A 22,635-nucleotide genomic window follows, 5' to 3' on the forward strand; every position below is an offset into this window, starting at 1 on the left:
ACAGCAGTTTGAATGCAATAATGCAGTATCAACAGGGAAAAGCATTTTCCAAGCTATAAGGAAAGTGAAAAAATAATGGAAAAAAAAATCATCAGAAACTGGAACAACTTAGATCCATTATTTAGAATCACATTTTAAGAAAATAAACTGAGGTGTATGCTAAGAAAGGACAAATACCTTTCAGCCAGATGTGGTTTTAACAATCTTTTCCAGTAACAATGAGTCAGCCATAATAATAAAAAAAAGTATTCCGGGATGCTGAATACATAAATAAATATGCAGCTAAAATTTGAAGTCAGACTTACAACTGCTTTTAATTTCATTTTAATGGTGCTTTATTATATTTGATGCCTTGCTATATGTTGTGATTTATTCCAGCAGCATAAACACTACAAGTATATTCAAACAAGGCTATTAAAAATTATAGAAGTTTAGACTCTCTAACACTGGACAACTAGAAATGAGCACCATCCAAGAATCAGACCCCCAAATTCTATTTTCAATCCAACTATTGGTTTGTATGGTGTTTCATTATTTTAAGAGTTTGGGCCTCACTCCAGCTACTATGGGTTAACGCCCTCAGCCTTCTTCCAATGCAGAGGGACCAGATCACCACCAGAATGCTGGTGAGATTACAAAAGCAACTTCAAACCAGTATTTGAGAAGCTGTGATGTCCTGAGCTGAACCTAACTCAGTCATAATGGTGCAACATACAGAATATTATTAAAGTGAGATGCAGATGTCATTATGCCAGGCTTATGTGTGTAAATATGGATGTCTCAGGGACTTTACAGATTGGAACAGAGTCGGTGTGTGCTTGTAACCCACACGACCCTGTGAATGTGTGAATGTGAACTGACCCTGTGGGTTAGAACTTTTTGAAATTAGTCAAAGAAGCGTGTTTGGAAATCTGTAACTGTTTATTAACATTTTGTAAATGTCTGTTATTGGCTTTTATCTGTAGTATTGCTGATATTTATTCTGAATTTATTGTTCACTGATTGTTTTTTAATTATATGCTATTAATAAATCAATAAACCACTTCAATCCTGATTTGATTTATACCGTGTGATATTAACAATTTTTCCCTGCAGCAGCAGGCCTAGGTAAAAGCTGAACACTGTGTTTTAAACAAACAATTTTCTATGAGCTTTTAAAACGGTAAGTCAATGGACCCAATTGTGCTAAAGCTTCTGGGTATCATTACAATGAATGGAAATGAAAAGAATAGCTTCATTTCGAACCTGAATACTGTCTTTTTCCTCCCAAGTCAATGACACTGTTTTCATCTCCTCTGTCACTGTGCTGAATCTCTTTCTTCTCTAAAAGCTGTATAATTTTTAACTGCTGCTGTTTCACACGATGTTCCAGAAGCCTCACCTGGCCCTGAAGTCGTATCTGCTCTTGAAAACAGTTCTGTAGATCCTAGAGAGGAAAACATATCTTACTGTAAAATCAACAAATTTTTGTCATGCTTAACATGTGACACAAAAAAACTACCAAACAAACCATAAATAAAATTTAACTTGAACAAAACATTTTGGTCGGAATTTCCTACAGACACTATGTTGACTTCCACCTCAATTGCTACGTCTATTTAAATTATTTTGTATATTACAGAGTGTCCAAACATACCTGCTTTGCAAAGAGACCTTCTCTTCAGTGGCTATAACTACCAGCTCTCACTGCAAACATGCAGAGGGGACTTTGGGGAAAAACACTATAGTACAGACCCTATCATAAAGATTGCTTATTATCTATCACCTGCCATGTGCAGAGATTTACGATCCAGTGAGGCCTGCTACTAACATTGTGAAGGTTCTAAAATTCCAGACTTTTAAAAAAATACAGTCCACACTGATATGTTTTCAACTTCATTGTGCATTTTTGAAATGCTTTTAGATTACACACTTCTTATGATAAGAACTTTAACATTGCCAACATAAATATTGTAAAGTTTCAAGCTCATTTTTGGCATGCTAAAATAAATAGTCCCTAAGAAGCTGTGAATAGGCTGTGAAAGTTAAAAACTTAAAGTCAATATTGTGCTGTGACTTGTACACTTAATTTTGTCATGCAAAGAAAGTGAGAAATGTGGTGATTCTGATATGGTGATACCTAGCACTCATTTCACCTTGGTGCAAATATGGATACATGACAAGAGAGATGGAATAACTGTTCCAAATTCTGACATGCTGAATGTATGCAGAGCAATAAATAATTGTTTTTAGATTAATGACTATGGTAAAATAGCCAAAGTGAACAGAACTCACACTAGGGAGTTTAAATTAAAACAGCCTGTACAGTTTCAAATAGATATTAAACAAATTTGATTTCAATATGGGGAAAAAAGCCTTTGGGATTTTATGATACATTTACAAATGTGACATGAGGTTTTGCATCACTAACATTGTGTCTGCAATCTTATATGAGCAAACAGAGTTTGCTATGGTGCTTGCACGAGAGCACAACTAGCACTGTAAAAGCAAAATCAGAGGGCAATCTTTTTGGGAATCTGATATGCAAGATCAAATATGCAGTAATTCTAAATTGGTGCAACCTTATTCATAGGGCAACATTATTTACACGAGCTAAGGATGTAGACCTGTAACACTTGCCATCCACATGGAAGAGCTGACATCTTAGAACATTGCCCTATCACACTGATCTATAGAGAGATCTGAAGTAGCATACTGATATGCACCTCCAGTGGCATCCGCATACTTTCATTTGTATCAGGCTCAGGCTTCACCCATTTTTCATGAACACTCCCACCAAAATGTTTCTTGTCACTTTCTTGCTGCAGTGATTTTTTTTTTCTTCTATCTGAAAAGCTGATACCATTCTGTAAGTTTCTATGCAGCACAAACACAGTTCTGGTTAGACTGACTTCCTTGCAGCACCATTCACCGCAACTCCAAGAACAGACTTTGTGAATTAAACTAACAGTATTAATTAGAATCTGCATTTTATGACTCTGCTACATGCAGATTTTTTTCATAATTAATTTCTGCTACTAGTTAAAAAGCAGAGGAACTTCTGTTACTGTCAAGGAACATCCATATAAATCGTGTCACGACTATGACCTGTTATTTCTCATAGAAATAAATGTTGCAGATGTCCAGGCCCCATTGCTTTTTCACTAGAGAGGATGCAATTAACTTTCAACAAATAGACAAATGAACTAGAGACATTTCAAGAGAGTATTTGAAGATAAAAGAATCTATGTCCATAAGTTTAGTAAAATGGTTCCTAGCCATCATGTTCCATTTGCCTGCAATATGTAGTCACACTGAAAAATTTGATGATCAGCCATGTTGACTTTGCAGAATAATTCTGAATATAGGCCTCCCTTTTAAGTATTTCTGAAGTGTATCAGATGCTTGAATTCATACTTAACTGCAATCTAATATACATGGTGGAATAAAAGAATGGGGAATATACATATGGCAGGACTAGGCAGTTTGTCAGTGGCCTTTTTGAGAGGAAAAGGTTCAACTGCCTCTCTGGGTTTGGTCTGCGCACGTCAGGCTGCCTTGACAGCTGGTGTGTCTGCAGACTCCAACTGTCTGCTTGCTACCAGGTCCTGAGAAGCCATTGAGATGCTTGACCACAAGGAGGAGCTGTAAAGTGAGAGGCATGTTTACCAAACACTAAAATTTTTAGAAGAATAAACAAAGCAGCCAATGACCTAATATCCCTAGAGACCTATCTTATTTAAGAATACTCCCTTGAAAGTCTTTTTCAGTTGTTGGTAGCTATACGAGATCCCTAGCGTACCCTCCTTTTCTTCTAGCAGGAAACGAGAGAAGAAAATACTTAAAATATATGCACAGAGACAAACTTGCTACAGTGGCTTAGAGGGATGTTAATTCACCATAAGCACTGGTTAACGTGTGACCTGTTGCATATTACAAAGAAAGGATGCACTACTATGCAGTCTTTCCAGGGTGGTTGTCTGAACTTGTATCTGCAGCTTTGTATAAACCCTTCACAAAAGCTGAGTTGAATTGGGAAATTCTGAAGAGGCTTCCTTGACAGGTCTCTGCAAATTCTCAGACTAGTCCCAAGTGCATACAGAAAATTACAGAGAACCAGAGCGCTGCATAGGTGGGTTGACAAAGAGTGAATAAATAATTTAAAAAAATATTTCCAGGCTCACCCTGACGAGCTAATGCTAACTACAGAAGTAAAGCTGTCAAAAAACCCATGTTAACAGTCAGACCAAATATTAATCCTAATCCTTTTAAGTTAAGAGTGATAAAGGAGCCACCATGCCACTTTTACAGTTTTCCTGCAGCGTTTGTTTATTGAGAACGTTAGCCTGTATCAGTCTTAACTCAGTACTCGCAACCTTGGAGAACATGGTAAAATACCTTAGGAAAGACCTGGGTGATACTGGAAATGGTGGCCCCTGTTGCCAGGCCCGTGCAATTTCACAGGCAAGACTTCAGGTGGGTAGTCTCTTTAACAGGTGTCAAGGTCTGAGCCACAGAGAACTACTTTGAGTTCTGGACACGGTAGAGACCACGCATTTAAGGAGAGGCAGCTACAGGCAGCTAAGTGTGTTTCTTTCAGGTGTAGTGAAAATGCATCTATCACTTCACCTATTCATACTGCTAAAAGCCATTCTCCTACTGTGACTGAATTATATAGTAAAAGTACAGAACTTCTCAAAAAATATTATTGTACCTTAGAAAAACTTGGTATCTAAATTCAGTATGACACTACTTCATATATCACCATAAAAGGTCCTTTCCTTTGAATCAAATTAAACACAAGTCTGCAACAGGCTATGTCTCTAAATACTATTCTTAACTTTGCATTGTAAATTGATCTTTTCTTTTTGTTTACTTAAAAATTGTGAATTACTTCATGAAACTGAAAAACTAACACTGAGCTGATTCTCATCTGCTTTACAGACAATACACTCATTATGGGATGAACAGTAATATTTCTACATTACACATAGCAATTTCCTGATGAAAAGGATTTAAGCTCACAGTGCTGGTAAATAGTAAGTGACAGTCAAGAAATCACCAGCCATACTGAATAACTACACCAAAAGAAAGAAATGACTGAGGAGAAATAAGAGTTTTGAAAGTAACCTACATATGAAAAGTACTGGTATGTGATACTTTGCTTTCTCTCCCTGACTCCAGCCTCCTCATTGATGTCTCTTTCTGTCAACTCCAGACAAATCCCATTACACTTTGCTGCTGAACAGCAAAAACACAATTCTCATATTTGGAATTTCACACCTATTTTTCCCATGGGACAATCACAAGTTAGCTGTGTAACTTCAAGGTGGATCAATGTAGCTTTTAGATCTGCAGGTTACCAGACTGTCCTTTTAATGTACTACTACACTTTTTCACAGGATAACACTTTTAAAATCATTCGAGTTAAACCAGTGCACAGCTACAGTAATATACAAGCAAAATATAACCTAGGGTTATAAGAGTCAGCAGCTATAACATATTGCTATTCCTTTTGTTAGATATGGACCAAAGTTAAACTATTACAATATTGAAACACTCAAAAAAATGTGATTTGATCACGCCTGTCTCCAGTGGACAGTAGTGCCCACTGATTGGAAGCAGACTGATCATAACCTGTTCTGTCTGTTTCAGTGAAGCAACTGTTTGCACTACACACTGAGAAGCAATTATCTAACAACTGCTGACAACTCTGCTCTTGGATATGTGGCCCCATATTTAACCAGCTGCTGCAATTAATCTGCATTCACAATCTTTATTTCATTATTGTGTGAATTATTTAGCAGCTAGTGACCTTCCATTAAAATTGATGCTGTAAATTAGACTCAGAATACTTTATGAAAACTATAAAAATATGACATTTTTACTTGAGGAGCTACTTCCTATATTTTTAGAATTTAAATGAGCTCCAAAAAATCTCTAATGAGATTAGTGTTTTAATGAGATTAAAATGTGAAAACTTAGAGATAAATTTCAGAATGTTCCCAGTTTTTAGTCACAGGGTCAGCCAAAGCCCATAATATTCCAAATGAAAAATCAAAAGAAAGCAAATGCATTTCATTGTAATGCCTTTTTCTCAGTAGGCTTCTACAAAAATTAGTAATATTTTTCTCCACTGAACAGAAGTGCTTACAGAGGCAGGTGCTTCCTATTCTGCCCTTATAGAACTAGCTCACCTAGTTGTAAATTCAGCAACCACTTCCACCTAGGCAATTATGAATCAACAATTCAATCTCTCAGGTCCCTGCTAGCTAGGATCTGAATATCAAACTAGGGAGGACAGCCAAGACAGGCAGTACGGGACTGGTGAGGTTATAAGTATTTTAAGCAGCGGAGTAAGTGTGTGTGTGTGTTAGGGTTTTTGTTGGAAAGGCAGAATACATAGCAGAAGGTTTTGGGAGCTAGAAGTGAAGGAGCTTTGATCATTGTTTCTGAGTGTGAATTATAATACAGTAACATAGGAACAAGTAAGAATATGAAGTGGGTCTTGTTTGAGAAGAAGTTGTATGGCAAGTGGACAAGGTAGAAAAGGATAGAAACATTCTTCATCCTGAGAGTCAATGACCAGAACTACTACTGCTGCAGCCACTACATGAGGAGTTCCTGGGTTTTGCCTTTCTGTAAGTACGCTGCTCAAAACTAAAGGTGTTATTCTGAGTTAGCATTACCTCTGAATGGTAGTATAACTGTCTTGTGTGTCTTCTGTACAATGTGCCTGTTAATGCACCATATGATACCTTTTTTAGCAAAAATATTCTATTGTCTCCTATTTAATGGCAGATCCAGTAACAAACTGACTGGATTACTTTCTTCAGTGCTATGGCCCAGTCATTTATCTTCCATTGTATATTTATGCATTTGTTTCGTCTTTCCTTATTGGAAACTTGTCCCCACTGAACATCATTTGAGGTTATTTCCCCAGTCTTTCAGTTTTGTTCTGAATTCTAATTTTTTCCATCAAAGGTTCTGCCATCCTATGTAGCTGAGAAACATTGTAAACACTATGGAGGACAAGATATGAAATATTTAGAAGAAACTCTATAGGCATATTTAATTACTAGAACTTACAGAGCTGCCAATGGTATCCATCAAGCTAGCTGCAAGGACAAAATCAATCATTATCAAAATCTTCATCCTTTGGAAGCTGTGAAGTAGATGAACAAATGAAATACCAGTTAACTTAAACATTAAAACTAAATATTTACACCTGACAACTTAAATTTTATTTGAAATAATCTATTTAACCTAAAATTATTTTCTTACATATTGTAAATATAATGTAAATTTAGGCTTCATTATAAATGTCTAAAGCAGTCTGATCAAGTACAACTCCAAAACCCAGTAAAAACTTTTATCCAGTAAAAAGAATTTATCCTTTTAGGCCACTTTGTATCAGAGCTCTCAATTTATTTTAGGACAGCTATTCAAACCCATGCATTTTATTGTGAAACAAGACAAAAGCAAAATAGCATTTTAAAAGGCTCTGAAAAGCAGGGCAATATTCCTTGTTGATCCTTTAAATTTGGGAGAAAGCTCTCTGTTATATTCAAGTAATTAAAACCTGAATTGGGCTAGTTGTCCTTGAACTAAAGAATTGTGCAATTTCTGTGTGCCAGGAGAGGATGGAGATAATTCTACTGTTATAGAGTAATTTTTGGGAAAAGTATGTAATAGTTATCAGCTTTTATTCTAATGGTGACAAGGATGACATCTTTCAACTGATAGCTATGCATATTTTGTACTGTATAACCCACAGCATTTTAAATCCCATTATTTCATATGAAAATTATTTTATATGCCAAAACAATCACCATTGTATCTCCCTGCCTTGCAAACATTAGCTGATATAATTTCTGTAAGGTAGATGTGTGCTTTTCAGCTCACAGATGAGAAACCAAGGCACCCAATTACTAAAATATTTACATAGATTACACATGAACCAATTCTAAATTGATTAGTTAAACTGCTGCAAGCTATCAACAGAGGAATGTTTCTTTTTTTTTTTCCTTAAAATATTTTCATTTAGCATGTGCTAATGCCTGTTAAAACCAAAATATGTGTCCACTCTGCTTTTTCTATTTATTAAACTAAATCAGCTAGCTACATGTTAAAACATTTGTAGTTAGACAAAGCATAAGACCTGCAATGGAGATTAATGATTCAGTGTCAGTATGTGCTTATTGAAACACCAACTTCATGGAAATTTCCACTCATGTTTCTACAGGAATTAATATAAAACACCAGTGGAACTTTGGTGGACTGTGCTTTTTACTGTGCAAAGATAAGCAAGGTGCTTATGTGAAGTGTGTTTTTTAAGTTCTTGTAAAATTGGACAATTCCAACTTTATGTTCACCAATCTCTGAAAACCTCATGCAAGAGTACAAATTACAGCCTAGCTGAATTTCAGGTTTTCAACACCTACCTACCTATAAAATACTTAGGATGCTGTTTAAAATTACAGTTATCTTATTTAAGTAAGCAACATTTTTTTTTATTTTTAGTTCTGAGTTTTGCTGGTTTGAAAGCATCATATTTGAAAGCACAGAGTCGTGAGGCCCCAGTATACCTGTATAAAGCTTGTTATACCACTTCTTGCACTGGACTGATGCAGACACAAGGTGTTGAGGGTACTCTGTACCCGTTGACTCATGTTACAGACAGCTCAGAAGGTTTTTTTTTAAAGCACTTTGGACATATGCAACATCTACCATTAAGCTGCAAAGCACTATACTAAGCTGATGTGTATCTTTAAGGATTCCAAAGGAATCCATTAAAAATTACCTATAAAACGTTTCTTGAGTAGAAAGTGTGAACTGAAAATCTTAGGCTAAGTTATTTCTATGCCATAAAATTCCTGAATTTTAAGTTGTAAGTTGTTCTTCATGCTAACTGAATAAATGTTATATCATTTGAATTAGAAACTTTACCATAATTCAATGCAACAAGTTCTGCTACTGTTTGAAGTGGTGAATCCTATGAATTTCAGGCTTAAAAAAGGAGGGGGAGGGGGAATCTGCAAGAATTGCCTGGTATTGAATTCTGTTATTAATTTAGATTTCAGAGGTTTCTGCCATGATTAAACATGCACTTTCACCTTACGACAGTAGTAATTATGGCTATTGCAGCCACTACTGTTTTGAAAGCAGCTGCTGCCATCTGTTGCAATGACGCTGTCTATTGTGGGAGAGGAGTGACCAAAGAGTACGTTAGCTGCCTGGACAACCCGCAAATGATCCATCTCTGATAATTGCTGTCCTGACTCCATGCATACCTTAAATATGCTTTCTAGGAGAGAAGGGGCTATATTTTTTTCATGGAAGGTGGAAGATTCATATTTAACTGTTCTGCTTCATTCTCTGTTATTTTCATTATAAAAGCACACTGTTCTCCCTCACGTTGGTCTTAATATTCAAACTGTTCTATCATGATTTCACTGACTGTGAATGCCTCAATACCGCAATCAATCTTAAAAGGGTTGCACAGCTTTACAACTACAGAATTCTTACTTTTTTTAAAAAGACTAACAAGTAAATCTTGCATACTGTTCAGAGAAATTCATGTTAGTAAAAAAAAAAAAAAGAAGACTATCAGGCACAATCAAGGCAGATCACTTCCCTTACAGCATGTGTGAGCTACTACGAGCAAGCTGCACAAAAGGAACGAAGAGCTGAGGAGTGTAGAGTGTGTGCAGTTGGTTTGGTTTGTCACCTTCAGATGAAGTCGCCTTTCTATTTAAAGGGTGCCTCTTTCTAAAGCATGTTCCTGTTGTGGGGAACTTCATAAGGGCTGCACTTGAAAGACAACTTTGCTTGTATCAGCTCTAGCACTGAACTAAGATATACTCAAAAGACATACTAAAATATTGGAATAATCTTATAAATAAAATTCTAAATGTGATGATTTAAATACATTGCTCAAGATACTTTAATCCTGCAGTTTAATTTTTAGGAAACGAAGTTGGACAGTAAACCCAAGATGGATTATTGATCCTGTAGTCGCTCACAATATGAGCTCACTATGATCGTAAGAGAATTAAGTCATATAAAGAGGGAGAAACCAAGAGCTCCATTTGGCAGACCTGTCAGTCAGAAACAGGGAAGACATGAAACAGAGAGGACACAGGAAAAAAAACAGAGTGGGCCTGAAGTAGGAACAAGGGTTGGGGGGATCAAAATCTTTGTGCTGTTGTCCTCCCAAAAAAGGAGAAAGGTCAAGAAGACTAGGAAGAGACATGTAAACTCGAGCTCTGAAAGGAAATGGCTGACCTAATGGTGTTTCCCTGCTTCTGTCACTGCCCAGCAGGGAGACCCAGACAAGGTAGAGGACAGTGAGCAGCGCTGATCCTGGAAGGGGCAGTACCTTGTACCTTTAGGCCAATTTTTCAGCAAGTATAAACTCTGGTAGTTTATCTGATTCCAGTTGCAGTGACGTGAGACTCACTGAGTGGTCAGCCCTACAGTGATAAGAAAAGTGGTAAATAGGGTCAAGCCCCATATATGTTTGAAGCGCTTTGCATACGCTAACTGAATCAATAGGTTGAGTCTTAGAATTAATGTGGGTAACTGTTTACTTAGTTTTCCACATTCCTACAAAAAGTTTCAGAAAATAAAAGTTCTCTGAAAGTGTACATCCATGCTCTTTGGTAATATGTAAAGCTAAAGTTCTGTTCAAGGGAAGTTTAAGATCTTGCTCTAGGAAGACTGCTTTGAAAGTCAGTTTCTTAAACTAATTCATCTACTCATTTAAATATTTACCCTGGTTGTTATAGAGCTATTTAAAATGCATTATCCAGAAATGTAGGTGGAGGGTAAAATAACTGAAAATGTAGGGAGAGAATACAACTGCTGATAAACCTTCACACAAATGCAATAAAAACATTCACTCCAAAAAACTGCAAAAAACCTACAAATCTTAATTCATGTCACAGATGAAAACAACTGCATAACTTAGCAAATATTTTTGTGTTGTTGATGCTAGTGAATCCAAAGAGTTAGTAAGTGCTGAGAGACTTCCAAGACTTCTGTTATAACACCTGTGTTGGTTTAACAAGAACAAACAAAAAAAAAAAAGAATTTGTGCAGGGGAGATCCCTTTCCAGGAAAATCTTAATCTCAGATAGTAGACATGTGGACTAATTATCATGCATCATCATAGAGTGAGAAAAACTTAGTGTAATATTTTTAAGTTGAAAACACAAGCCCTTAACAGTTAGCTGGAAAAAAAGAATCACTTTCTGTTTTCATAAAATTGAAGTTTAAGGGCAACTCTTGTGAAACCTTGAAATTTTATCCATATGAGATTATTCATTTACTACTCAAAGATTATACCTGGAATGTGCACTTGCACAGCTGTGCAGAACAATTTCTCCAAAGCTATGGCATAAAAATTCTAGAAAGGTACCTTTTTCCTTCTCTGTGCCTCGACTGTCTTTACAGACTAATCAGACAATCCGATGTTCAAATTTCCCCTAAATTTGATGTTTTTCCAAGTCTTTCAATAACAAGTTACTGAATAGATTTGATGACGTCATAGAAACTCTGTGCTATGAAAATTTTGAACTGTCAGCCTGTTTTCTTGTTCTTGAATTCTGGAGACAGCAAACTAGATGGAATTCAGATGCCTATTTCTGTTTGTACAGTGTCAATAAGAATTGCATTGCTAATAAATACAGTAATAATAAGAGAGAATCTACCAAAAGGACAGACAATGACTTGAAAGATTTTTGTTTGCTTTCTTAAAATTCAAACTGGTTTTAATGATTAAACTCATGCACAAATTTTACTTTGTTTTAATTAGGTAGTGTTACAAAAGTTGCGCCATTTTCCTCACCTGAAAAATGGACAATAAGTCATGATTTTATCTATTTTTAGGCTTAAAAAGCAGCATTGTTCATACAGCCGTACATTATTATAAATTTAGAAACTACAGCTTTGAATATGAGGTTTATTAACTAACTAGATATCGTAGCAAAATAGCTAGATCCTGCTAAAACATTCATACATCATTAGCAACATTGCACCAGTTGTATGGCCTGCAAAAACATATTACTTTTAAACCGTAACTATAGCAATTACCCCAAATTCTTCCTTCTTCCCTCACAGGTACCTAAAATGTTTACCTTTACCCTCTGGACAGAACTCAAAGTTGTTAAATCTTCTTAAGCTGATGCAAAGAATTCCAGAGCCCTTCCCAGGCTGCGATTGTTTTTGCTATTAAATTCTGTGGAGTTGAGGCTTACATCTGCTATGAGTCACTGGGCAGGAATGTTACTGAGAAGTTGCAGTAACCAAGACTAAGTTGCAACATAAGAAGACGATGGTAATTCTGTGCCTAACACAACACTTCTGAAATGAAAATAAACCAAAAATAACAAAGGATCATCCATTCCCTTTCACTGCTCTGATCTAGGAAATTGCTCTCAGCATCATATTCAACCATAAAACCCCAGTGCTTTCCTGAATCAGAGCCTAAATCTCTTAGGCTTCAGAGGTATACAGAGAGCATAACTGACTCAACTGATTTAGAAATAAAACATAATCACTCAGACTAGAAGTTACATGTTAGAGGTGATAATAAGAAATCTGCTAAAAAAAAAAAAAACAACAAAGAAACATAGTACAGACAAAGCCAAAGGGAACAAGAAAAAAAGGACAATGAATCGTGTTTGATGTAAGTCAGTATTTTTTAGCTAAATTGGAAGGCACTCAGAAGCGCATGATCTCAGTGACTTGGTTAGACAAAATCACTTTCTATAGAAGCTTTTTAGAGCCAGATGAATACACCAAAGAATGTTTTAAAATGCAATTTGTTTTGAGTGTTTGCCCTCTGTCTATGTTGGCTCTTCCCATAATGTTCAATAAATGAGTATGCTTAAAGGAATGCTTCTGGAAGAAGTGAACTCTTAAGGAAATATTGCACAAAAGCAGTAAAAGGAGTAAAACATTCCACAATATAAATATTCACACCATCAACTTCCTTTTGAAGACTAATACTTGTTGCATACTTCCGCTGAAAAATTTCTGGTGTATTATTTGGAATCTGGCAGTATTTCTCTTTACTAATTACGTTACATCAACTAATTAAATTCATATTCTGGATTTCAAATATTTAATAATTGCAATAAACTTCTCATAAGTATCCTACACTAATAATCATTCAAAAATTCAAAATCATTCAGTAAGTAATTTTTACTGGGAACCTTACTATGGCTACTGACTTTTGCAAGGAGAGAGATACCTGTTCATAGTGTGACTCTTAACTTAACCATCATTACTCAGTGGGTGGGCTCTGAATTTAGAAAGTGGAAAAAAAGCATGGCACTTTAAACTTGGATTTATTAGCCATTTAAACAATTCATTGAGGGTTACAAGCAGATTCTCCATCACTTGAAGTCTTTAAACAAAGACTAGATGGCTAAAATGCATAGCTGTGGTCCAGTTAAACAAGAATTATTATATACAGCGTCAAGTCAGAGATTTGTGTTATTCAGGAATTCTATAGGCTACCCATCATCAGAATGATTTTGCAAAAATAAACATACTAAATAGAAGACTCAAAGAGTATACAAATGGAAGTCATATAAGCACAAAAGGAAGAGAGCAAGGTCTTTCTTAGGCCTGTTGGACACATCCAATACTGAAAACTAGCAAATGTCATAGACCTTAACATGGCCAGTAAAGACCTGGCTGTTCACACAAATCTTATTCAGATTTGCTGCTCTTGGGAGAGTTTGCATAGAAGTGAAGCAAAAAATGGCAAGGATCATTAATTATTCTTTTATCAGTTTTTTGACAAAAGTTTCTATAAAGGATAAAATGCTGTTCCTTACTTCTACACTAAATCAATATGTTTATTACTTCCTATAAGCAAGGTAAAAACTGTCAGTTGTATTAAAACCATCTTATATTTTTTGTGGATGTTTAAAAGAAATAGCTACCACAAGAAATCAGTGGTCTTTGTTCCCATTGTATTAGCACTTTCAGCTGAGTACCTCCCCAGGTATTTATCTGACAGAAGTTTAACAGCTTTTGGCAATCCCCGGCATGGATACAGGCTGGGCAATGAGTGGACTGAGAGCAGCCCTACGGAGAAAGACTTGCTGGATGAAAAACTGAATATGAGCTGGCAATGTGTGCTCACAGCCCAGAAAACCAATTGTATCCTGGCCTGCATCAAAAGAAGTATGGCCAGCAGGTCGAGGGAGGTGATTCTGCCCCTTTACTCTGCCCCGGTGAGACCCCACCCGGAGTACTGCATCCAGCTCTGGAGCCCTCGGCACAGGAAAGACATGGACCTGTTGGAGTGGGTCCAGAGGAGGGCCACGAAAATGATCAGAGGGATGGAACACCTCTCCTATGTGGAAAGGCTGAGAGAGCTGGGGTTGTTTAGCCTAGAGAAGGGAAGGGTCCAGGGAGACCTTATAGTGGCCTTCCAGTACTTAAAGGGGGCCTACAGGAAAGATGAGGAGGGACCCTTTATCTGGGCATGTAGTGATAGGATGAGGGGTAATGGTTTAAAACTGAAAGAGTGTTGATTTAGATTAGATATTAGGAAGAAATTCTTTATTGTGAGGGTGGTGAGGCACTGGAACAGGTTGCCCAGAGAAGCTGTGGATGCCCCATCCCTGGAAGTGTTCAAGGCCAGGTCAGATGGGGCTTTGAGCAACCTGGTCTAGTGGAAGGTGTCCCTGCCCATGGCAGGGGGGTTGGAACTAGATGATCTTTAAGGTCCCTTCCAACCCAAACCATTCTATGATTCTAAAATCACCAAACACAAGATACTAAGTTCATAATATCATCCTTTTATCATTCAGACTCAAAAGGAGTTGCAAGCACACAAGAAGGTTTCATAGGACAAGGAACCACTGTTTTTTCCCTGATAAGCTGTAACACACGTGTTAAGCACCATTTATAAAATATAAAGCTTTACTTTTTTCTCATGTGTATGATTTTTATCCAGGAAAGTTTTAAATCACCTTCAGCTGTCACATAGAAATATGGAAGGGTCAAAGACTGTACAACCACAACATGGTAACTCTGCATTTGTCAAAATGTACTTTCATTCCATCTGCTACAAATTAATTTGTTTATGCTCTTCTCTGCATTGTTTTAGTTTGTGTAATGCTAAGGATAAAACAGAAAACATGTAATGGACTCCATTCTAGGATTGGCTGAAATCACATATTTGAAAATGTGCTTTCAGCATTGTATATCCAACAGGATGATAATTAAATGGTCTTTCACATATGCTAAACAGTAACAATAATAAATCAAAAACACTTTTAAAGGGAATATGCTGCTTGGTTTCATAACTTAGATACTAGACTTTTTTCTGAGGGGTGGGTGGGGGGGAACCAACCAAAAAAACCCCCCAAAACCCAACCTGACTAACTCCATCAAAATTATGACGTCTAAGTAAATTGAACTTTGGGGTTTTTTATTTTTCAACCTGTAAAGTAGTAGCAATGCGTTACTTCAATAATAGTATTTTGTTACTGAAACAGAACAGAGCTGAAATCAAAGTTAAGCCAAACTCAGCTTTATGACTAAAAATCTCTGTATGTCCATGTTTTTAAAAGTAGCCTCCTTTCCAAAAGTAAGTGTAGATTTTTTTTTTTTAATAGACTGATTTAAGAATTGCATGGTGTGTTTACAAGAAAATCTGGTTAAGTAGTTATCGTAATTGACAATGTGCCAGTTACCAGAATAGTACTGTATCTTCCCATTGTAAGTGTATTCCACAAATAAAAGCATTGCGTAAGAGCTTCACACACATAATGCTGTAGGTGTTTGCATAGCTGACTGACACATTAAATGGCTTCCAACATCCAGGGCAGACTACTGATGAAAGCGAGTACAACCCTATCTGCTTGAGTGGAGTTACTTTAGATTGTTAACAGTTCACTTTAACTATATGTACATAAGAGGTGGCCTACATACTCAAGAGAATAAAATGATCAAAAAGCTACACTGGATTTAGTCAATAGGTTGGACTGCTGTAAAAAATTATATCCACTAAGCTTTTGAAAGTTCAATATAGTTATTAGCTGTTAATATTTTATGCTTATTTGGAGACACATATCAAAAAGCAGAGTATGTCGTACTTACTTCTGCATTAATAGATTCTCATGGTTCCTTCTTAGTAAAGCAATTTGGCATTTCAGCATTCCTTTGTATTTGTAGGTTGGTTGTGAAACTGTTCTTAAGAGTGAAATAGTACTTATGACCTTGCTAACTTCTGTGCTGTAGAGACCTCTTTTTAAACGGTTTTCAAAAAAGGCTTCAATGGAGCCTGACTTCAAAGGGCACAATGAGAAAAATGTGGTCCTAGGGCTTCTAGGCAGGGCAACAGTGGTGCTCCTAATGTGTTTTGGTTGCGTGAGATAAGCATGCTTAATAAAACAAAACTGGTTATGCCTCGTGGCTCCATCCCATCACTTTTTAGCACTAGGTTTGATACCAGTCACTAATATTTTATGAGAATGTGATACCTTGTGCTGGTTTTGGCTGGGAGAGAGTTAATTTTCTTTATAGTAATTAGTATGGGGCCATGTTTTGGACTTGTGCTGAAAACAGTGTTGATAACACAGAAATGTTTTAGTTGTTGCTAAGTAGTGCTTATACTAAATCAAGGACTTTTCAGCTTCCCATGCTCTGCCAGGTGCACAGGAAGTTGGGAGGGGGCACAGCCAAACTGGCCAAAGGGATATTCCATACCATAATGATGTCATGCTCAGCATATAAAGCTGGGGGAAGAAGGAGGAAGGGGGGGATGCTCGAAGTTATGGCATTTGTCTTCCCAAGTAACCGTTATGTGTGATGGAGCCCTGCTTTGCTGGAGATGGCTGAACACCTGCCTGCCGATGGGAAGGAGTGAATGAATTCCTTGTTTTGCTTTGCTTGTGTGCGTGGCTCTTGCTTTCCCTATTAAACTGTCTTTATCTCAAGCCACGAGTTTTCTCACTTTTACCTTTCCGATTCTCTCCCCCATTCTGCTGGGGGGTAGTGAGCGAGTGGCTGTGTGCTGCTTAGTTGCTGGCTGGGGTTAAACCACGACATACCACCTCGAGTGCGTATAACAGCAAATATTACAGACTGGTGAGATAAAAAAATAGCATTATCAAGAGGATTACTTTCCCCATCCCTACAGGTGTGGGCAAGGTTTACAACAGGGATTCTGTCCATTCTTCAGCTGAGATTCAGGCACTTTTCTGGGGTCTGACCAGGTTAGCTAATGCCTATCTCCCAATTACTCTTCTTTATTGCTTCTGATGGCTGTTATGCTTAGGTGGGTCATCAAAAATTGCTTTCTTCTCCACTGGTAGTGAAGTAGCTAATGCTTGACCAGCCTAACACTTGGCTTTGGGGTCTTAAATGCCTGTACCTCTGCCCTACACCTGCTTAATTTATTATCAGACCCCATAGGGATAAGTGGACACTTTATCTTCCTGTATAAATCAACTCAAAACTCTTTCTTATTGCCTTAAAAGATCTTTCCAATCTAATGTTATGCAAAGAAAGAAAAACTACCTTTAGTATTGTAGCCTGATAGTCACTGTGTAGCTATATTATGGTAGACTACTCATTTGTGGCCAGTTTCATTTTTGCAGCAAAAACCTCTTTGTCACAAAATCAGCAAAAAAGTGGACAATTACTATTTTAACTGAATGCCCTATTAATTACTGCCTTTGTTTCAGGGCCTTTAAAAATCTCTCTCCCCAACTACTCCTCACATCTCCTCTGTCTCAGTAAAACTTTAATCCTTTACTTCTTCTTGTCTCTAGTCCTTACATGCCTGTATTTTGTTTGCTTTCTTTCCTTTCACTCTGGAATAATAAAGTAAAATTAACAAGATACAGCCAGCAGATGCGCAAGGAAAACATTCACGTGTCTCTGACATAGCTTTCAATCCTAATTAAATTGGGCTACCTCAAAGATAATCCATTCAGTTTCTGTGAGGGTGCATTCATTAGCATGTCTGCTGATGGAAGCACTTACAAAAGAGATCTTTGTAGGAGGAATTAGTTACTGTCAATCTAGAGGCTCATTAGTGTTGATATAGGACTTCCACCAAAAGATTTTTTTTGTTTAATTAACAAGACATTCTTTAAGCCATATTAATTTTGGCTCACAGTCATTCCCAAATCCTGAGATGTTATTTTATAACAGTAGTGGAGAACCACCTACTGGAAATAATGCTTCTTGCAGTGCAATCCATGATTCCTTAATGCTTACTGTATCTTTTTTCATTCCCTGTCCCCAGTGAAAAATGGCTCTGAGGAGCTGGTACTGTTTTATTTCTTTGGAGCACTTTTTTTTTTTTAAAAAAAAAGAACAAGTTTGCGGCCCATTGCAGAAGAGGGACAGAAAATAAAAAGAAAAGAAAAATCATCCCGCAAATGTCAGGCAGGAATCAGAGTAATGATGCTGTAAGCTCCTATGAGAGACATACTGCCAGTATATGACATCCTGTGGTAAGGAAAATATGCAGTTATGACATATAGGGGACTATAGTAAAGACATTGTTACTAAAACATACTAAAATCTATTTAATTTATTGTTTTTCCTTAACAGTATATTATATTTTTATGTAAGACACTTTTTCCCAGCAGGAAACGATAGGAATGAGGGAGCTGTATTTTAAGAATAAACTACAGCAACAAAAATAATGATAGTCATTGTGTTAAGGCGCTATTTTCTCTTAAATTCTGCCTCCACCTGCTGGGCAGTGGGAGGTATGCCACTGTGACAATATAAAGTGTGTTGCCAACAGCAACACTGCCAATATTGTGCTGAATATCCAATCATGGTACCTGAGGTCAGGATAAAAGGACATTAATTAAAAGGATAATTTAAAAAAGCTGATAAATGAACTTCTTTATTAGCTGCAGAATTGCAATACAGATGAATAATACATATTCATTACATAGAGGGCTTCCATCAAGTTGTTGCGGATTCTTTTTAAGGCGATTTCAGTTATGGATATACAGTCCTGTAGCCCATGGTAGAAATGGGAGAAAAATGCTGCTGTAACAGGGAGTCTTAGGCTCACCTTTCACGCACTATGCATTGTCCAGAACTACTCCTTTGACACTGGGGCATCTGCTGGAGAAAACAACAACATTTTTATTGAAACATTTTTATTTCACAGGTTTTCCAATAATTTAGTTCCTTTTCTAACTTACAGATAGATTAATGTGTCATCAAAAAGGATTCATGTGTCATTTATTTTTTGGTGGAGCAAAATACATTGGTATAAGTACTAATATGGGAGACATGGGGGGTTAACCACATTTCCATGTAGTACCAGTAGAATGTTTCTCACCCAGGATGAATTGTGAGGCCTATGTAAATATTTAATGCTTCTGCTTTAGAAACTCAGTCTAATGGAAATGCTGAAAATAGTAACTCATTTTCCCATTCTGACAACGAGGGACAATCCCCCCAAATGAGAGAAATACAAATGATATCAGCTTTACTGAAACAGAAATTGAAAATCCTGAGTATATTATGCAAGTCCAGCCCCCTGAGGACTAACAAGAAAAACTTCTGCTAAATATGTTCATCTGTCTGGAACAACCGGGTGATTGCAGTATAACAGTAAAGCACGACTGTTACCCCCAACTATTTTTTTAAATGCCAAATCCCTCTATTTTTTTCTTTTTTTTTTTTCCAAAGGAAAGTTTGAACAGTCCAGATCTGTAAACTACAAGCCCTAAAGCAAGTAGTGAAACCCGAATAACGGCATTGCAGAAAAAGGAAAAAAGGTAGAACAGACTGCAATCATTTCCACCTTTTCACTGCTGCATTTTCAGCTGCGGCTTCTTACAGGACACCAAACGCAGTCAGAAACAGACTCTGCAACTTGATACTGCTCCAAATGAGGACAGGATCTGATCCTCGTCCACGCTCAGGGTTTTGCCACGATTTTACTAGGTTTCCAGTCAGGTAAAGTAATTTATAGAGTTCACCATCGTTTTCGTATTTTATTTTACGAGCAACAAGAGCCCGACGCTTCGCAGCCCGCATTAGACCAACGGGGGAGACGCGCGAGTCATGTCACGGGGCTGGGCGGTGCCCTGACTGGAAAACTACCGCTCCCAGGAGGCACCGCCCCCGATCCGAGAGGCGCGAACCGGCTTCTCGCGCAGTGCACGCTGGGATTTGGAGTTTCGGCCGTCCCCGCCGCCCGCGGTGGAGCGCGGGGATCCGCTACCAGCGGGCGCCCGGAAGCGCGGGAAGGACCGCTCTCGCTGCCCTGCCGTCACGTGGCCCGGGGCGGGCGGCGCTTGCGCAGCGCGGAAGGGCCTCGCTGGGCGGAGGTTACTAGGTAACGGTGTGTATCCGTCCGCTGGGGTCCGCCTCCTGCACCCCTCGCGGAGTGGCGGCCAAGATGGCGGCGGTTGCCGTTGAGGCAGGGCTGTGAGTCCCTCCGCCAGCGCTGTTCCGCGGCGTTGAGCGAAGCGAGGCCGCTGCCTTTTTCCGCTGTCGGAAGGCGAAACGCTCGGCCGAGCAGCCCGGGCCCCCCGGGTAGTGAACGGCGGTGGAGGAGAAACCAGGCCTGGCTGACCTCCCCTCCGCCGCGGGGTGAGCCGCCCTCTTCTCTTGACGCGGCGGGCTGCCCCCCTTCTCTCGCTGGCAGCGGAGCGCGGGGAGAGAGAGGCGGGGGCCGCCACTGGTGGGGCAGGGCCGCCTGGCGCGGCCTTTGCGCCCTTGCGGGCCCGCGTGGGTGGGCACCCGGCCGGCGAGGAGAGGGGATTAGGCTCGCTGCCCGGCGCGGCGGGGAGGAGGGGTCCGGGGCGGCGGCGGGGCTGGCAGGCCCAGTGAAGCCTTGCGGTGCCAGCAGGTTGAGCAGGTCGCTCCCTGCCGCCCCGCGGAAGGGTGCGTTACCCGCTCTCCAAGGAGACGCCGGCGGGGCAGCGGCAACGGCCGCGCTTTTGCCTGAGGCGCTTCGAGCAGAGCCCGCCTACCACCCCCCACCTCCCCGCTGCCCCGGGTGTTGGCGCCGTGAAGGAGCGGGCTCTTCGCGCGCCTCCTGACCGCCCCGGGCCCGGGGAGCGCTTCGCCTGCCTCACGCAGCGGCTCGGCGGGCAGAGCCGCCGGAGATCACTCGATCTTCCCACCCCGTTGGCAACGACGAGACTCGCCGGGCCTGGGCTCGGTGCCCCGCCGTGGAAGTGGACCAGGTCGGGACGGCAGCCTGCGGGGCGCCAGGAAGGGCCGAGTTGCGCGACTTGGCCCCGACTCTGCAAGCTGGTAGTGCTGGGCATCCCTCCCGTGGTCCGGGTGTTTGAGCTTGCAGTTCTCCTAGCGCGTTGCTCGTGTGAGGGCTGTCCGGTGCAGCAAGAGAGGACTTGCTCCGTTGTCTGCTCCTGTTTGATGATATTGTATGGTTGGCAATACTCTGTAGGCATTTAATGAGTTAATGCTAAATTAATGCTCGGTGAGGAAGGCATGTCTTAGAAAGCTAAACTTAAAGAAATGTTTGATCCCACTTTCAGTCTTGATGGCTTTTTACAACTTTCTGTTTTCCATTTAATTTTTAATTTTCAAAAGTTTCTGGTTTCTGTGTGCAGGATTAAGTCCTCTTTAGAGCTCTTGCAGATCTCATGAATGCTATAGGAAAAAATGTCAAAAACAACTCTGCTGTAGAAAAAAAGCCTTTTAAAATATGTATCTTTGGTTTGTTAGCATGTTTTGTAGTGATACTTCTAAGCAATTTGCATATTGCTGTTACATGTACAAAATATGTTTTGACTACAATCTTAACATGCTTTGACTATAATCTTCCATGTTATCTTACATTATTGTTTCTGTAGAAAATAGACTTGAAAGTCTTTTTTTTTTTTTTTTTTCCCCCCGAGTCCCTAGTAAATGTTGTAAGGCAGTATGTACATGCTCAAATAGAGCTTTTATACAGATTCTATAATGTGCAAGAAGCTGAGATTGGTAATGGGTTGCTGGATGCAGAAATAGCATAATGGGAGAATACCAAAGCTTTTATAAGAGGATTTCTTCTGGAAGTAGCTGTTAAAATGAAAAGTAAGAAAAATACAAATTAGTGAAGTGTGTGTGGGGAGGTGAAAAAGCTTCGAATGGGAGAGTTTCGTCTCTAAGGAAAAAGCTGGCTGAACCTCTTTGTGTTTTTGAACTGAGTTGAAGGGATAAAATATCAGCATAGTTTTGTGATCGTAAGCTCACTTGAATATAACTCATTTGGAAACATCAAGACTATAATATGAATGTTTAGAAACTTGCTGTCTGGTAAGGGCACAGTTCTGTTGGAACACTTTAAAATCTGCTTGCTGGAAGTAATCAGGTTATTGTTATTTTTGGGCTGTATTTCTTAGAGTGCATTGGTGTACGCCTAGTGTCCTTGTTTGAAAGTATTATTCAGAATATTCCATCTGTGGCAGTGAATTTACTTCAGAGGTAATCAGAGACTCCTACAGCAAAGATAGTTGAAGATAGCTTTTTGTGAAAGTTTTAAATGAAATAAAGTTGAATAGTTGTTTGTATTATGTAAAGATGAATATTGCCACTTCTTGTTTTTACAGGGGAAGGTAGGGAAAACCTTCTTTTGCTATGGTTTTAGTGGAATTATATAACACGATGATGAGGAAACAGCTTACTGAA

General features: G+C 38.9%; 2 protein-coding genes across 21 annotated transcripts in view; one reads left to right on the top strand and one right to left on the bottom strand.

Moving 5' to 3' along the window:
- Positions 1-20,390, bottom strand: part of FGL1 (fibrinogen like 1) — a 47,068-nt gene extending 26,678 nt beyond the window's left edge. For all 4 annotated transcript variants that reach the window (XM_075500181.1, XM_075500180.1, XM_075500183.1 and 1 more), the window contains exons 1-4: positions 19,793-20,390; positions 19,052-19,104; positions 7,069-7,144; positions 1,246-1,426 (exon numbers count right to left, since the gene is read on the bottom strand). In XM_075500181.1, coding sequence (XP_075356296.1) covers positions 1,246-1,426; positions 7,069-7,144; positions 19,052-19,101 — 307 coding nt within the window. In that variant the 5' untranslated portion in view covers positions 19,102-19,104; positions 19,793-20,390. The remainder of the gene's footprint in view (positions 1-1,245; positions 1,427-7,068; positions 7,145-19,051; positions 19,105-19,792) is intronic.
- Positions 20,391-20,448: 58 nt separating this feature from the next.
- Positions 20,449-22,635, top strand: part of PCM1 (pericentriolar material 1) — a 45,073-nt gene continuing 42,886 nt past the window's right edge. For all 17 annotated transcript variants that reach the window (XM_075500161.1, XM_075500165.1, XM_075500171.1 and 14 more), the window contains exon 1: positions 20,449-20,586. The gene's annotated coding sequence lies outside the window, so the exon portion shown is untranslated. The remainder of the gene's footprint in view (positions 20,587-22,635) is intronic.

Source organism: Mycteria americana, chromosome 4 (genome assembly GCF_035582795.1).
Source record: "Mycteria americana isolate JAX WOST 10 ecotype Jacksonville Zoo and Gardens chromosome 4, USCA_MyAme_1.0, whole genome shotgun sequence".
Classification (NCBI taxonomy): Eukaryota; Metazoa; Chordata; class Aves; order Ciconiiformes; family Ciconiidae; genus Mycteria; species Mycteria americana.